The sequence below is a fragment of the Trametes versicolor genome (assembly GCF_000271585.1).
Source record: "Trametes versicolor FP-101664 SS1 unplaced genomic scaffold TRAVEscaffold_7, whole genome shotgun sequence".
NCBI classification, from domain to species: domain Eukaryota; kingdom Fungi; phylum Basidiomycota; class Agaricomycetes; order Polyporales; family Polyporaceae; genus Trametes; species Trametes versicolor.
The window spans coordinates 2,706,045-2,721,989 of NW_007360327.1; the positions used below are offsets into that span (position 1 = coordinate 2,706,045).

At 56.8% G+C, this 15,945-nt stretch overlaps 5 protein-coding genes across 5 annotated transcripts; 3 read left to right on the forward strand and 2 right to left on the reverse strand.

The window, feature by feature from the left end:
- Positions 1-119: 119 nt before the first annotated feature.
- TRAVEDRAFT_49037 (uncharacterized protein) lies at positions 120-2,101 on the forward strand (the record flags this gene model as incomplete). Its single annotated transcript, XM_008041231.1, has 4 exons — positions 120-238; positions 289-1,312; positions 1,364-1,506; positions 1,978-2,101. 4 exons carry the CDS (start codon positions 120-122, stop codon positions 2,099-2,101), a joined length of 1,410 nt encoding a protein of 469 aa, XP_008039422.1.
- A 326-nt stretch (positions 2,102-2,427) lies between these two features.
- Positions 2,428-3,275, reverse strand: TRAVEDRAFT_49038 (uncharacterized protein; the record flags this gene model as incomplete). The annotated part of the gene is made up of 2 exons (XM_008041232.1): positions 2,428-2,727; positions 2,778-3,275. The coding sequence occupies 2 exons, from the start codon at positions 3,273-3,275 to the stop codon at positions 2,428-2,430; spliced, it is 798 nt and encodes a 265-aa protein (XP_008039423.1).
- A 3,019-nt stretch (positions 3,276-6,294) lies between these two features.
- On the forward strand, positions 6,295-8,299 carry TRAVEDRAFT_72898 (uncharacterized protein; the record flags this gene model as incomplete). The annotated part of the gene is made up of 2 exons (XM_008041776.1): positions 6,295-7,001; positions 7,076-8,299. 2 exons carry the CDS (start codon positions 6,295-6,297, stop codon positions 8,148-8,150), a joined length of 1,782 nt encoding a protein of 593 aa, XP_008039967.1. The 3' UTR covers positions 8,151-8,299.
- Positions 8,300-10,118: 1,819 nt separating this feature from the next.
- TRAVEDRAFT_65572 (uncharacterized protein) lies at positions 10,119-12,786 on the forward strand (the record flags this gene model as incomplete). The annotated part of the gene is made up of 14 exons (XM_008041777.1): positions 10,119-10,241; positions 10,296-10,541; positions 10,599-10,749; positions 10,809-10,831; positions 10,899-10,971; positions 11,031-11,043; positions 11,116-11,333; positions 11,392-11,569; positions 11,638-11,674; positions 11,729-11,776; positions 11,832-11,896; positions 11,962-12,185; positions 12,252-12,535; positions 12,599-12,786. 14 exons carry the CDS (start codon positions 10,119-10,121, stop codon positions 12,725-12,727), a joined length of 1,812 nt encoding a protein of 603 aa, XP_008039968.1. The 3' UTR covers positions 12,728-12,786.
- Positions 12,787-14,312: 1,526 nt separating this feature from the next.
- On the reverse strand, positions 14,313-15,556 carry TRAVEDRAFT_29872 (uncharacterized protein; the record flags this gene model as incomplete). The annotated part of the gene is made up of 2 exons (XM_008041000.1): positions 15,340-15,556; positions 14,313-15,286 (listed from the first exon to the last, which is right to left on the reverse strand). A coding segment is annotated over exon 2 (157 nt), but the record flags the coding sequence as incomplete, so codon positions are not given.
- Between the last annotated feature and the right edge of the window lie 389 nt (positions 15,557-15,945).

A 15,945-nucleotide genomic window follows, 5' to 3' on the forward strand; every position in this document is an offset into this window, starting at 1 on the left:
CCGCTCTCCTCCTTACCCGGGACATGTTATCGTCAAACAGCCTCCTGTCGCTTGATCCTGATATTCTCCTGCTCATATTCGAGTCTGCCTATGCTAAGGGATGTCTGCAGCCACTCTCCATGACATGTCGCTGGATCCGCCAACTATCTCTCCCCGTTCTCTTCGCGCGGATCTGCCTCTGGCCGCGGGCCCTTACCCCGCAACGCTTCCCCCTGAGCACCGTCAGACCATATATTCGGTCTGTGTTGGATCCTAAAGTTTCAATGCAGCTCACTGACGCGTCGACAGAACTCTCGCGCTCATCAACCGTGATCGCCAGCCCCACCTCGACCTACGGAGGACCCACTTTTGTGGCGCGCTTGAAGACGACGCCAAGCACCAGTTCTTCCTAGGTGCCTTACGTGAAATGATACGACTGCAGACTGTCGTAGTCGATCGCGACGCCGTTACTTCATCTGGCCTGCCGTTCTGGGTCCTGGACGCTATCTTCTCAACTCCTCAACTGCGTTCCGTCGAATTTGGACCATCTATGTGCCTTTCGATGCGAGAAGATCTCAGCACTCCCCAGCATATACGGCTCACCGGCCCTGTCCCTCCTCTTGTCTCTTTCCGAAGAGCTCTTCCAAGCTACAAGATGTACTCACGGGAGCCGGCAGAGGTGGCTCTGCTCTACGATCTCTTCAAGCAACTCCACGCTACGCTCCAGGTCGCAGAGATGCCCAGCGAGACTGCACCACTGAGAGCGTTTAGGAAGAACGACTGGTCACACCTTCGCGAGCTTGTTCTACGCGGAGGACCGCGACGTCCATCCCGCGTGTTCATGATCGAAAACTTGATGCAGATGCCGAACCTGCGCATCCTCAAGCTCGAGCTGGCGCAGCACTGTGGAGCGGGTCCTCAGCCCATATGTCCCCCTGGATGGGCGGGCGGCTGCCCATGGCCGAACCTGGAAGTCCTTACGGTGGCCAGTGCGCACCCGGACGATGAACTATTCGCGCACTTGCCAGGCGGCCTCCAAGAGCTAACAATCCGATGTTACCCCCGACACTTTGCGTTGGACGCCCCGAAGACTCAGGAGGCCGCGATCGCGGAACACCAACGCTGGGATTCGTACTTGCTTACGTCTCACGAACTGCTACGTATCTTTCGCCGATGCGGCACTCTTGTTTGTCTCCGACACCTCGATATCGAATTCGCGACATCCTCGGAAGACACGGCGCTCCTGAGCCGCATCGCAGCCGCATTTCCGTCAGTTAGGTTCCTCCAATTCTTGCGTTACTGCAAGGGCTCAAAGCACATTGCAGCTCCCTGGGTAAGCACGGACAAGTCCTGCAGGTCACTCTACTGACGGAATATACAATAGGCTGCCCTTGGAGATGCCCTCAGCCCCATGACTAATCTGCGGCTGCTTCGGGTCCATCTCGACTTGAATCTGGCTGAGAACGACTCCGCGATAGCCACGGAAGCTATCACCAGCCTCTGGCGACCCCTCAGCCCCTCCGTCCGGTTTGTATGCCAGCTAGTGCGATGGGGGTGGTGCATTGATTGGATTCCGCATCGTGCGATTCGTGAGCCCGCGACCGGCAACATAGTTGGGGTCGAGCCTCTTCAAGACTATGAGTCCATCGACGGATACCAGTACGTATCGCTGTCATGTTGACGATTCGCATTACTCCAGCTAACAACTTTCAGGACATCGGACGGGATGATCCCTTTGGTCCGCATTGGTGGTGGGCGGCGGCGTTGACGTTCAGAACCTTTCAGGCGACCGTCTGACGGCTTCCCCATATGCGTGAGCGACGTTGACACGGCTTGACGTCATCATCTACCATCAAGTGCGCCTCTTGCATCCAAAGTGCGCGATCACACGTTCAAAGGCCCGACGCTCAATTGCGACGTCTCTTCTACTTCCGGCAGATGCAGTGAGCCTGAGTCCGCCCTGCGCACCGTCCTCAAAACGCACTCACTACGCTCTAGCATCCTGATGGAGCTGGGTATGGCCGACGCGTTCGGCCACGAGCTCCCGCTGATCCATCCGGCCCCGCACGCAGTACCTCCGTCGCGCGGACTGGGGTGGGATGCAGAGCGCGACGTCGTCTGAATGAGGAGACGTGGACCGGCGGGAGTCGCGGTACATCTCCCAATTTCGCAGGTGGCAATCACTACCACTGGGAACGAAAGGTAGGCTTTGCAGGTGCTTAGAACGATGTTGAAGTCGAGCCTCTGCGTCCCGTCGATGGTGTCTGCTTGTAGCCGTGGCTCTAGCGTAGCATACACACTATACTATCCGATTCTCCTGAAAACGCGCAGTCTTTCAACCGTCCCATCGGAGTCAATCGGTGTCCAGCTCGATCGCCGTTCGTCGAACTTTGCGTGTGTAACTGCATGCCTCAGACATGCTTGAACTTGTGGATCAGAAAAGGAAGCTCAGAGTACCGACAGCGGTACGTACGGGTATCCATCAAGGTGTTTATACTTGCCTGCGCACTCGACGTCGATGACTTCCTTAGTAGTGGGATCGCGGATAGCGCGATACGGTTCCCAGTCGTTGAATCCTCCCCACTGTAGTAGCCAGCATACATACCGAACGGTGGGACTGAGGGGTTGTGCGAGTGCGAGGATTGCTCCTCTAACCTTCTCCTCCCAGTTCGTGTACGATTTCATATCGAGATGGACCCGGAGCAGTCGCAGATTGGTCAAGGGGATGAGGGCATTTCCAAGAGCGGCCTGTCGTACACGTCATGAGCAGGTATGCCTACAGGGTTAGGCGTGCTTACCCAAGACGCCGCATCATTACGCTCCGTGTCCGTATGATAGCGACAAAATTGGAGAAACGTCAATGATGGGAATGCGGCTGCAACGTAACGCAGGAGCGGAGCGTCTTCGGAAGACGCTACGAACTCCATGTCGAGGTACCGGAGACGGACAAGTGAGCCGCCGCATCGCCGCAGGAGACGCAGCATCTCGGTAGATGTGAGCGGGGACACGGCCCAATGATTCCTCTCCATGTTATGGACGTCGTGAGTCTTCGGGCCGTTCACGGTGTAGTACCGGGGGAAGCATCGCAGGGTGAGCTCCTCGAGGCTAGATGGCAAGTGGTCGTACAGCTCGTCGTCTGGGTGCGGATTGGCGACCAACAGGACCTCCAGCTTTGGCCACGGACATCCGCCTGCCCAGCCGGGAGGGAATATGTACTGAGGGCCTGTTCGTTCGGATTGCGCCAGTTCGAGCTTGAGGATTCTCAGGTTCGGCATTCGCGTCAGGTTCTCGGCCATGAAGGCGCAAGACGAGCGTCGCGGCCCCCCACGTAGAACGAGCTCGCGGAGGTATATCCAATCATTGCTCCGAAATGCTCACAGTGGCGCGGTGTGACTTGGAATCTCGACGACTTGGAGCGTGCGGTGCAGCTGTTTGAATAGACAGTGTAGGAAATCCGCCTCGGCCGATATCCGTAGACACTCCGCATGGCTTGGAAGAGGTCTACGGAAGGAAGTGAGAGGAGCGGCGGGACCAGTCAGACGTAGACGCTTGGTAATGCTGAGGTCTTGCTCCCCCGGGAGACAGATTGATCTACCGAATCGGACAGAATCGAGCTGAGGCATGGACAGAATGGCGTCGAGGACCCAGAATGGCAGGGCGTCTTCATGGCTGAAATTTATGACAACGTTTCGCAGCCGTTCCATCCCACGCAAGGCGGTCAAAAGGAATTTGTGGCTGAGATTTTCGTGAAGGGGCCGATGCAATAATGCTTTGTAGTCTTTGGAGTAGGGCCAGCCATCGTCGACAAGCGCAAGATTTCTACCTGAAGGTCAGTTGGTCGTATGCATGTGTTTCCAGGAAGAAACGTACTGCACATGCGGTCTGACGGTGCTTGCGATGAAAGTCTGCGGGGTCAGAGCATTCGGCGCAATGCAGATCCGGGCGAAAAGAACAGGCATTGATGATTGACGGATCCAGCGACACGTTGAAGATAGTGTACCAAGACATCTTTGGATGTATGCCAGCTCAAATATGAGCATCAGAACGTCTTGATCGAGCGAAAGGAGGCCGTTCAACGTCGACATCGTATTGGTACGTATAGGATAAGGATGGGAGGTAGGCCGCGCATCTTGTTAGCGCCCGCCGACGCCTCGCTACTGCTTAGTGCGTAATTAGAACTCCGAAATGCAAAACACCACTTCGATGAACATCGGGCATTTCCAGTCATATGTAGTATAAGCCGAGACTACTATTACCGCAAGTTCCACCACCCACAAGGTAGGGGACGTCCTATTGCTCTGCTAGCTACTTGACATCGTGATCCGTCGGCGGCCAATGTAGATGATAGCTGCGTCGGGCCCGTGCGCCGACCACGACAGGACACAGACCGCCCGAGGTGGGATCACGACCACTGACGAACAGATGCGTCGTGCACACGCCCCGGTGGAACAGGCCCCTCTGCAGCCCCAGCAAGAGACTGAGGACGTCGGCGTTGTAGGAGCTCGCCTCGCCGTTGAGAACCACAGTGACGGGTGCAGGACCGGTAGAGTGAGTTTGCGGGTTTGGCTGGGCGTGTGGCAGCAGCGGAAAGTGCGCACGAAGCTGCACTTGGACGGATGGCCGAACGCAGAAAGGATTCGAGCTTGCGAGCCAAGTTCCGGTTGTCAAGAGCAGAGATATACGAGCGAAGCAGCATAGCGCCTAGCAAAACGGCCTGACTTTCGAAGGGCAATGGTAGGGAGACCGCGCGCGAATACCGGGACCAGCGGAAGAAGTACCTAGCCCTGGAAGTACGAAATGTTATGTAAGAGGTGTCAGGGAGGACGAGGGAAATCTCTTAATCACCTACCTTGAGACCGTGCATCGTAAGGCTGTGTGCGCGCGAAATGAAAACGGAGCGGCGGTAGCCGTTAACGCGTTAGGCGACGAGCACTGAACACTGAGCAGAGGTGCTTGATGAAAGTTAGCCGCCGTAAGCGAAGTGAAAAGCAAACAGGTACCAACGGAATCGCAGCAGGACTTGTCATGTGTTCGCACTGAGATATCCCGCGGAAGAAGGCGACGGCCTGGAATTGAGGATGAGCTTACTAGGAATGCCGTGAGCGAACGCGCCGGCCTGTCGCAGAAGCGAGATCTGTTCCATGCGAACATCCAGATACACATAGCGTTCTGTCAGAGGAAGGCCATATGGGCGTCAGCGGAGGTAGGCCGCGCCAACCTTCTATGTCGTCCGCACATGAACGGAACGTACCGCATCTCTCGCCATGCACAGCGATGTCCAGGCGGATTGCGGAGGGGCCCCGATGCCCGATAGTTGGTTTATATAGGAGACTGCGGGCGACCGGCACTGATGCATCTCGAATATGGTGATCGCCCTATGGAGTCTTATGGATTGGGCGACAATTTTAACGTATTGCCGGCGTTGAGTAGGGTTCCGAGTGAGCGGTCCGATCAAAGGAGAGCATCTAACCACTTCGGCAGCGATCAGCTCTGCGAGCGCGGACAATCTTGGAGAGCAATAGCACTAACCTTTGAATTGCTCAATACCATGTCGTGCTCATGGGCACGAATATGGTGTGGTCTCACGAGGTCGTGTGCCAAAACGAGAGCGAAATATATGGCCGATAGATCGGGAAGGAAGAGGAGGATATATTACAGCGATTGCCTTACTGAGAAGTGTTGAACCGGATGCTCGCGATGTGGCATTGCCGGGGCGCAGGCCCAGATGATCTGCCGTCGCCGTCGCATCTGTGCCTTGCGTTCTCAGCAGCCGGGGTCGTCTCTCCAGTTGTCCCTCCAGCGGGGTTTTCTACAATCCTCGAGCAAAGACTCGTACGCTGGTAAACAACACGCATACGGCGTATGCGCACGGCAGACGCCGAGGGAGGAAGTGTTTAGGGGAGGCGGCGGCATCTCGGCAGTGCTTACGTGAGCAGGGGGTACGTGGCGTGTGGCTCTGTGATTGACATGGCAATTTTGAACTCCTGACTCTTTCCCCATTGTCGGCGCGAGCATCATCGATATCCGACCCCGATCTCCCATTCGCACCTCCATTTCGTCCGCTTCCGACCCACAACGCCCAGCCTGTCTTCCTCCCCGCCCGCCTCCCAATCAGGCCAGCCCACAAACGTAACCTTCTTCTGTTCTCCCGCCCTGTCCCAGCCTTTCTCACCGCCTCCATGTTCCTAGCTACCGTCGCCACCAGCCCCGCAGAGCGACCACGCCGCAACGCTCGACGCCAGCGAGTGTTCAGAACACATCAATATATCACTTTCCACCCTGCGCAGCGTCGTTCGCTAGCCACACCATTCCAGCATGGCGCTCGTTGTGCCTCCCCCGCCCGTCGAGGCTCTCCGGCGCTCGCCCCGCATCTCCCATCGTCCCCGCTTACCCACCCCCGTGAGCAGCCGTAACGGCATCCCTGTCTCTCTCGTCCAAGTCTCTACCGTACTCGTCAAAGCTTCCACGCTTCGAACGCCCCTTCGGCGCGAGTCGTACAAGCCCCGCAGTCGTGTGAGCGTCCCGTCCTCACGACACCGCGCAAAGAGCCTTTCGGCTGCGGCTGTGCCCGTCCGAGCAGGCACGAAGCGCAAACGGCTCCCTGCCACCTCTGATGAGCGCGATCTCCCGCGATACAAGCTTGTCGTCGCCGAAGCCCATTCAGACGAGGAAGAGCAGACGCCACGGCAGCTTCGATATGCGAAGCGCCAGCGGCTTCTCGTCTCCCAGCCAGGCATTGACGTCCCCGACGCTGCCACGGAGAAGATCTCGCCGCCGTCTTGCGTCCACCGTGGTCAGGAAAACAGGCCATATCCCGCGCCCACTGAAGTTTATCCCGTCGCCACCGCCCGTCGACCGGAGCCTGTGCCGGCAGATCCGGAGCTAGAGGCATCTTACGAAGACCCTCATGGCCCTGTGTTCACCCCACTCTGTCGCCAGCCCATCTATCGAAGACATCGGACGGCAGACTCGACGGATCCGACCCTTTGGAAGGTTGTCTGCCAGGAACGTGTCGAACACCTGTGAGTGTCGCTCTGTGGCGTCGTCTGTCTTCCTCATCTCCCGTGCTTCCTATTCACACACATCATACCGCTAGGAAACATGTCTACCGAGACATGTTCCGTGCTGTCGTCCATGCTGAAGCCGCCGCAGCGGATGCGAAGACGGCCGCAGCAGCCACGCCGGCGCCTGTATTTAGCGCCGAACAGCTTCCGGGAACCGCCGCCACAGCACACGAGAGTCGCCACACCCAATTCGAGCTCTATGCGCCCTCCCAATACGTCTCTGTTGACGCCGATGGGAACACATGCATGGAAACGGAAAGCTCAAGTGAGGACGATGATGAAGACGACGAGGATAGCGACGACGAAGACATGGAACAAGATGTCGTCGAGGTGGCGTACGAACGCGTACTCATCCTCGATACACCGGCGTCCCCGATATCCACCACACCCCGCCTTCCCCGTCTGTCTTCCATCCGTGTGTCTAGTCTCGAGCCTTATCCACCATCAGCGAGAGACGGCGTCTCGTTCATCGGACGCGGAACCCCTGCCGATCCCCAGCGCCTTGCTGATTGGGGTACGCCTGTCCGGTCTCGTGCGCTCTCCTCGCCACCGTGGACTCCGGAACCGCTCTTCTTCACACCAGACATGGTGCCGCAGATGACTCCTACAGTGAACGCCAGCACCATGCAGCCCGACTTCAGCATGGACGCCGCAGGCCTCGGAATGTCGTGGCTCGACCCGTCGCTCCACGCCGAATCGATGTCTCCCTCCCCTTCGCCGCCCACGACGTACCAGCCGAGCATGTCATCCTACGACGACAGCACGAACCCCGTCAGCTTCGGGTTCGCCGGCGTCACCGTCCCGCACCCCGTCTTCAGCGACGACCCCATATCGCACAACCCGCCCTTGGGCGCGACCGGCTGCGCGGTGCACGAGAGCTTCCTGGAGTGCCTGCGTGGCTCCGGGTGCTCGGGCCCTGGGCTCGGCGCCCCGTCGGTCTTCGCGCCCCCCAGTCCGGTGCTGCCGCTGGAGTCCGTGATGCCTGACGTCGAGCTCACGCCTGTGTTGGCGGCGGCGCCCCCGCCGTTCCCGAACCCGGTGCTGACGCAGTGGGTGCGCTCGTGCATCCCGTCTGGGTCGGTGACGCTCGGCCATGCGCTTGGGTGAGCGCTCGCGTTCCTAATGCCGCCGCCACCGTCGTCCTCCATACACGTTGTTCCCCGCTCCCGTTCCTCTCGCTGTCCATCGCTCTGCCGTCGCACTGCTATCTCAATTCCCGAATTTCGCCCGCCGTCTCTCATCTCTCCCCTCATCTGTCTCCCATCTCATCTCATTCACGTTGTGCATAGTCTCTCTCGCCCTCGCCCCGCCGCTGTCCCTGGTACAGGGCTGCGCGCCAGTAGCAGTACGTTTTAGTACACGGACCCGGAATATCCTGTAGTCTCGCGCGGATTGTATAATCATCTACCTGGGGGTCCTCTGTGATTTGGAGGGCCCCGTAGTCTCTGCTCATCTCAGGTGTGGCGTGGGTTGTTTGGACGGTTTTGGCCCTGCTCGTTTCGGGCGTAGCGTGGGCGTTTGGAGGCGTCCATGTCTGCTCATCATCCTGGGAATGGCTTGGGGGTGTACTTTATTTCCGCCGGTGGCGGGGAGTGGGTCCATGGACGAACACGAGCCGCGTAAGTGTCTGTCTTTCACGGCACCGTCGAGCGTCGAGCGAACCGCTGACTGCACCGTACTGCCCCCAGATCCGGGCAAGGTCGATCGGTACCCGTAATCCTAGGACACCCGTGGCAGCGCACGGCCGCCCGGGCGGACACACCCGGGACAGAAGACGGGCGCCGTACACATGTGTCCACCGCGCGGCGCGCGTCGATTCGCTCGAAGATACCGTGTGTGCGGTTCTGAAGCTAGTACTCGTCCGAGGTGGGCACCGTCCTTGTTGTTTGTCCGTCGTGTGCGCGTTTCGTTGCATCATGGGCCGGCTACGATGCTTCTCGTGTGTTCTGGGGGCCGCCCGGGAAGGTACGCGGTGCTCCGCTGGCTTCGCGGGCTGTGCTTCCTTTCCTTGGATCTGCGAGTCCGTTTGCGTTGTGTGGCGTCCGCAGGCTTTGTACTCGGCTCGTCTACTCTTTCCCATCGCATTCAGGTTTGACAGATGCTGTATGTGGCGGGCGCATGTTCTGACTGCCTCCCATACTTGCGTTGTGTATGCATGTGGCGGGGCAGGTCCTGTCGGCTGAGTACTGGGCACACGGTCTACGAGCTGTGCGGACCTATTTGCACTCCGCCCGCAGTTGTTGCTGCATACGCATCATGCGTTTGTTCTTCATGGAGATACAGGGGAGCCAGTCGATCGATGTCGAACCCCCGGCGCGCTGGGCACCGGTTGGGCCACTCTGCGGTGAGGATTAGAGGGGTGCTTCTCGGGAGGCCCTGCCCCCATCTGGATACCTGGTTCACACCGTGATGGAGACCTGGGTCCTGCTTCCGCCCCCTGCTTCCTGCGCTAATGCCTATCGATGCGAGCGGGTGACCGCGGTCCTCTGCACGCGCGCTGTTCAGTGCCCACGGAGCGGCCCACTTTGGCTATCGCTAGGCATCAGGGCTGTTGGAAATTTGTCCGAAGAACCCGCTCGGAGCGCGACCCTATTGTTCTAGAGGCTCTAGGCTGAGGATGTGCCCCATTGTGCGCTTTACCTGGACTTACGCACGCGACTCGCGTGGTTGCGGGAGCTTTGGGTCGAGCCCGAGAGCGGAGGTTCTTGCCGCTCCGCTCCGACATTCTCTATCCTGGTCGATGTGTCACATTTCGACCGACCTCGCGATACAGGTATGTCTTTGTGGTGCTCGTGGTGAACTTAACTGATCCTCTGTTGGGCGTTGACAGTGATCCGCGCAACGATCGGATGGGCAATGGACAGGATGGCTGCTTGGAATCTCCTCGAACAGGAAGGTGACGAGAGGGTTTTTGGAGCCTCCGCCGGTGAGTTGTGCTATGGATGGTCGCATCACTCCCATTTATCTCTGTCACGTCGACTAAAAAACCAAAATTCAAGGTCCGTCCCCCGTGGTGGCGTATATAAGGATGCGCGGTTGCCGTACGCTCCAGTCAGACGTTCTTCCCGATCTGCCATGGCTGAACCAACTCCCCCTCTCAACGACCATGCGCCCAACATGCCGTCCGACAACGACGGCCAGGAGCATCCCCTCGTCTTTCTTCTCATACCTCCTCTTCCGGCAACCAGCTTGCAGCGTGTGCGTAGCCAGATACTGTCATTCGTCTCTCTGGCTCATAGATTGCGTATCCAGCGTGCCGCCGATGTCAGGCGCAAGCGATTGCAATGGACCGAGGGCTCTCCACCCGGAGTATACTGGAATGGGGACGTCAATCCGCTCAAACCCTTCGTTATGATGGGCTATGCATCGCAGGTCACTTCGTCGGCAGATACCGCCGGAGAACCTGCTTCCTCTGCCGTTGAGGGTCGCGTCGAGTCGGATACAGAAGACTCCGCGAGGTCGTCGGCGCCGAGCGTTCCCTCGTCCGCATCCTCGGAGGTAAGATCTCCTCATCTGCCGGCATTCATTTGCTGATGTGTAAGATCCCTACAACAGTGCTCTGAGCCTCCGGATACGCCACCGGACTCTCCAAAAGAATTCCTCAACAAAGTGAAGCGTCGTGCTACGGTATCGCAACGTGGCTTTTCTAAAGGCGAGCTGGTTGAAGTTGATTTCGATGCTCAACTCAGAGACTTCGTAGTCGAAAGTACGTCTGCTTGTATCGTGTTTGATTACTGCCTGTTGATGCCGTATCTGTCATGTTAGGACAGGGATATATGCTCGAGCTGGTATGTGCCCAGGTTTTGCGACCATGTTCTGCTGTCAGGAGCTGATCCCGTACTGACACTTGACAAGACCATTCCTCAGTTTGATGACAGTTATCCAGACGGAGTGGAGAACAGCAGCTTCAAACTACACGTCGACACTGGTGGGCCTTCATCATGCTTCGAACACGCCGAGTATGCTCACATGTTCATTCCCTGCCAGCATCGAATATCACGTGCGTTTCCCTGGTTGCATGTTGTCGAGTCTTGACTAACGGGCTCTCTCATGTTTTGCCTACCTCAACCAGCTGGATTCTGGGTCATGACTATTGCTGCGCCGAGGCTTCGAAGTCAAGAGACGCTGCCAATCGTCCGACGCAGATCTCTCTGTCGAATTGGAAGGCATTGCCGAGGAAGCACCATACGCTAATACCAAAACCAGATGGATGGGACGTGATAAGTCCCCCGAAAGACCTCACTCCACCGTATCCCCCGTATGTCCTTTACCATGACAAGGGAGTAGCTTGTGAGTTATCCGCCTGAAGAGTTCTACATTGACTGGTTCTGGCTGACCCTACATACAGTGATCTCGCAGTTGCGCGAACCCCGTCCCTTTACCGTGAAAAGATCCTACAACTGGAATCGATCGCGCTGGAATGTGCCTATGTCGTTCGAGGGTTATCAGTTCGCTGTGGCGTATGCGGTTGACAGGGTCACGGCCGGCGACTACACGAATGGTTCATTGGGCTTAGGACTGATGCGGTTCGTTCACCTGTCTGGTTTGGAGGTGTATGACCATTAGCTGATCTGCATCATGATGTTAATCGCAGAACGCAAGACAATGTTCCCAGTAAGGGGGCTGAAAGGGTCAGATGCCGTTCGCCCTAAGCAGCTGAACATCACTGACTTACATGTTTGCAGGCATTCTCGTCTGTTCTGGCCGATCAGGCTTTGCAATTGAGCGACTCTGTAAGTCAACTACAGGCATTTATCGACTACAGCCATGACTGATGGCAGCCTCCAGTCTGATTTCGTCGACGGGGGCCATATTCTCATTTTCGGAATGCGCCCTCCTTGGGTGGATAGACTGTGCGTTGAGCTTTTATGTTCCCCTGGTAAAGACATTATATTGACTTGCTACCCGGGTCCGATAGCATCGACTCGAGCTGGTTGTCGATTAACAAATTTCCTGGCCAGAACGTCACGTTCTCGGACAGGATTCCAGTCTCGACAGCACCGACGGGCGGCCTTTTCCTATTTTGGTCCATTGAGATGCTGCGGATGGTATTTTACCTGGTCGATCGTAAAGACAGTCGCAAATCGCGTATGCCATACGGCACGATCAATCTCGAAGGTACTGTTTTTGCTCTCGATACAGGTAAGTACATCTAGGCTTTGCCTCGATATGCGATCAGGTTGATGACTCCGGTTTGGCTACACACAGGTGCTAGCTCATCGATATTCCCTAAGAAGGCCGCCAGGATGATCAGAGACGAGATTTTCCTGGCCGAGCCGAATGACGACTCTGCTACCCGGGAGAAATTCGAATACACGATCTCGGAGGTTGAGCGCGACGACGACTTTGAAATCGATTTCGTGTTTCGCGGGGAGGGCCGCAATGAAGTCACCGTCACCGGAACTACAATGCCGTTCATGTACCAAAAATCCGACCCGGATTACGGGTCATTGATACACGGAGGGGACCGGGGTGATTATGTTCTTGGGCTTGTAAGTCATTTATTTACTTCCTTGTTTGATTGTGGTGTGTCTTTGCTCACTCGAAGAGTTTAGGATTTCTTCCAGACGATGTTTGTTGCCTTGTATCGCCCAGACAAGGACAATGAGCTGCCATACGTGAGGTTGGCGCCTCAAAACCAATCCGAGTCTGCGCTTTCGGTACTGCCGCCGAGAGAAGTTTAGTTGGCTGGTAGATCGATACTTTCCGCTGTATACGTACTTCAAGTTGTTCCATATATCACGACACATGTCCCTGCTTCTTACTATCAGAGATTGTGGCTTCCTTGTCACGAGTTCGTACGGTTCACACTCGAGCTCTACGGGTAGCGAGTATGTACTCGCACGTTGTCAATTTGTACTCATGCGAGTCCCGCCAGCCAGAACTTGAAATTGTTGCGTTTTAGCGGTCGTACCACTGCCGTGCTAAGCAATATTACACCTCCTTCCTTTCGCCACACATATTTCTGGCGACACTCTTGGTACGCGTCCAACTGGCAAACACGGACTCGGAAGCTGCAAAGTCCGCACATGGACTAATTATGCCCATCTTCCGGCGTAGCCTCAAAAAAGCACACGAGCGTCGTACCTGGCAGGAACCGAGACTACACACAATAACAGGGCATACATACGAGACGCGAACTCCATATATTGTCACCCGAGGCATACCAAGACCTACGCGTACGCACCTGTGGTGGACTCAGGTGTGTGCGAACAGGCACCGCTGCCCCGCGGCGCACATGCATGTCAGCGTTCGGGGATGGTGCCGCAGGTGAAATGCCTGGGCGCTGTCAACCGCGATACCGGCTTGTAAATACGGATTGATGTACGCGAGCTTTTATCGTGAAACGTGCGGTCCACCGAAGGTCTTAACGTGGTGATTTTTGGTACACGAGAATCAACGGACGGGACGTAAGTTCACGGAGTTCGCCCCGTAGAGCTAGAGTGATTCGTGGCGGCGAGAGGGATCGTGGGCATCGGAATGTGCACTAGAATCCGCACTAACCTTGCGTGAAGAATAAAAATCGCAAATCGCAGCGTCGGCGAGATTCCGAGGAGGCAAGGAGTGTTCATGATGGCAGGAAGCAGGAAGTCCGCCTGCGTAGGCGTTTGGGTTACACTGCAGATTTACAAGTTGTCAAGACATGAGTTCCCAGGACTCCTGAAAACCTACGCCATCGTTATCCGAGATACATCTCCTCCACTATAAACGCGAGCGCCCGCGGGTGCCTTTCTTGGACTTCGCCGTATTTTCTGGGAGGACCCCCTTTGTCTTCACGATCGATATCGACGTCTTAGTGGGGGAAATGATTCTTCGTCGGTGCTAGAGAAAATGAGTCGAGGTCATGACTGCTGGCTGCGCTACGGCGACATCGGGGCGTACCTGTAGCCGTCGATCCGCGCATAAAAGCGTGCCACGTCCTCGACTCTCACCACTTCGCACGTGGTAGGGTCGCGAACGACGCGATATGCAGCCCACTTGTTGATGCTCAATCCGCGCACAAGGCGGCATACAAAGCGGAGAGTCGGGCTGAGAGGTGACGCAAGCGCAAGAACGGCCTCGTAAGGTGTCCCTGTCTCTGGCTTCGTGGGATCCAGATCGAGATGAACCCGCAGAAGGCGTAGGTGCGCAAGAGGCGCAAGGGCATTCCCAAGGTCGGCCTGACGCAGCACATACTGTTAGCGGGGAGCAAATGGAAAGCGGTCACGCCACTCACCCAAGATGTCGTCGTGGGGTGCGGTGAGGCTTTATGATATCGCAGGAGTTGAAGGAATGTGAGCGCCGGAAATGCGGATGCAATGTAGCGCAAGAGCGGGATATCTTCCTCCGACTCCTCGAACTCGATGTTGAGGTGCCGAAGATGGGTAAGGGATGGGCTACAGCGACGCAGGATGTGCAACATTTCAGCTGACGTGAGGAGCGAAGATTCCCATCCGAATTGTGCCATGAACTCGCCCTGTCCGTCCGGATCGGCGGCTACGTAGTGTGGGGGGAAGCACCGAAGATTGAACTCCTGTAGACTATCTGGCAAGTGCGCGTATAGTTCGTCATCCGGGTGTGGGTTCGATATCGTCAGTGCCTCCAGATTTGGCCATGAACATCCGCCCGCCCAGCCGGGGGGGCATATCAGCTGAGAGCCCGTTCCGGAGCGCTGTGCTAGCTCGAGTTTGAGAATGCGAAGGTTTGGCATCCGCGTCAGGCTCTCGAGGATGAATGCACGAGACGAACGTCGCGGTCCCCCACGTAGAACAAGCTCGCGGAGAGACGGCCAATCGTTGTTCCGGAACGCTCGCAAGGGCGCTGTGTCGCTTGGCATCTCCGCCACTTGGAGCGTGTCGTGGATTCGTTTGAATAAGCAGTAGAGGAAGTCCGCCTCAGCCGGTATCCGCGAAGACCTCTGGTTGGTCGAGAGGGCGCGGCGAAATGTGGTCAGGGGGGCGACGGGACCACTCAGCCTTAGACGTTTAGGAAAGCTGGGATCTTGTTCCGCTGGGAGGCATATTGACGGGCCGCACTGGACCGTGCTGAGCTGGGGAGCAGAGAAAACGGCATCGAGGATGTAGAACGGGATACCATTGCCGAACATGGTGTCGACCACAATGTTCCGCAATCGTGTCATTCCGCGGAAGGCATCAAGGAGAAATTGAGTATCCGGGCTATCGTGCATGCGATGACGTGGCCCGGGTCCACAATGCTCGTGTTGAGTGGGCGCGAAGAAAAACTGCTGACCGAAATGTATGGTACTATCGACATCATCAGTGGTTGGACGTAGGTCATATTGTCGATGCATACGCACCGGACATGTGGTCTGACACTGCTGAGGATGAAGCCTCGCGGGGTGAGATCACTTGGTCGTAGGCAGATATGTGCGAAGAGAACAGGCATGGAAAGTGCACGAATCCAACGACACGTGGCAGAAAGACTGCGCAAGCCTCCTCGAACACAGGCGAGCTCGATTATGAGAAGCAGTACATCGGCATCTAGCGCAAGTATAGTCTTCGAGGATACCATTGTGGTATGAAGGAGACGTCCGAACAGGCGGACACGAACCCAGTGGACCGCTGGTATCCAGACTCTCGTAGCGCGCAAACACGTGGCGGCGGCGGCTAACGCTGTGTCCGTCTATAGCCGCCCGCCTATGTAGACCGCAACCAAGCCCCAAGAATAACAAATATGTAAGAGGAGAAACCAAGACAGGCGGAAAATATGTGCGACGATGAGACGAGAAAAGAGATGGTCAGCAACGGTCAACCTAGCCTTTCAAACTCGCGATCGCAACGCGAAGGATAAGCAGCGAGTCCATGGTTGCGTCTGGTCCGAGTCGCTCCACGGCACGGGCTTCTGCTGAGACTCAAGTCTTCTCCCGTAACGGACTGGTTGTAGCGGTAGGAGAATCTAGCAT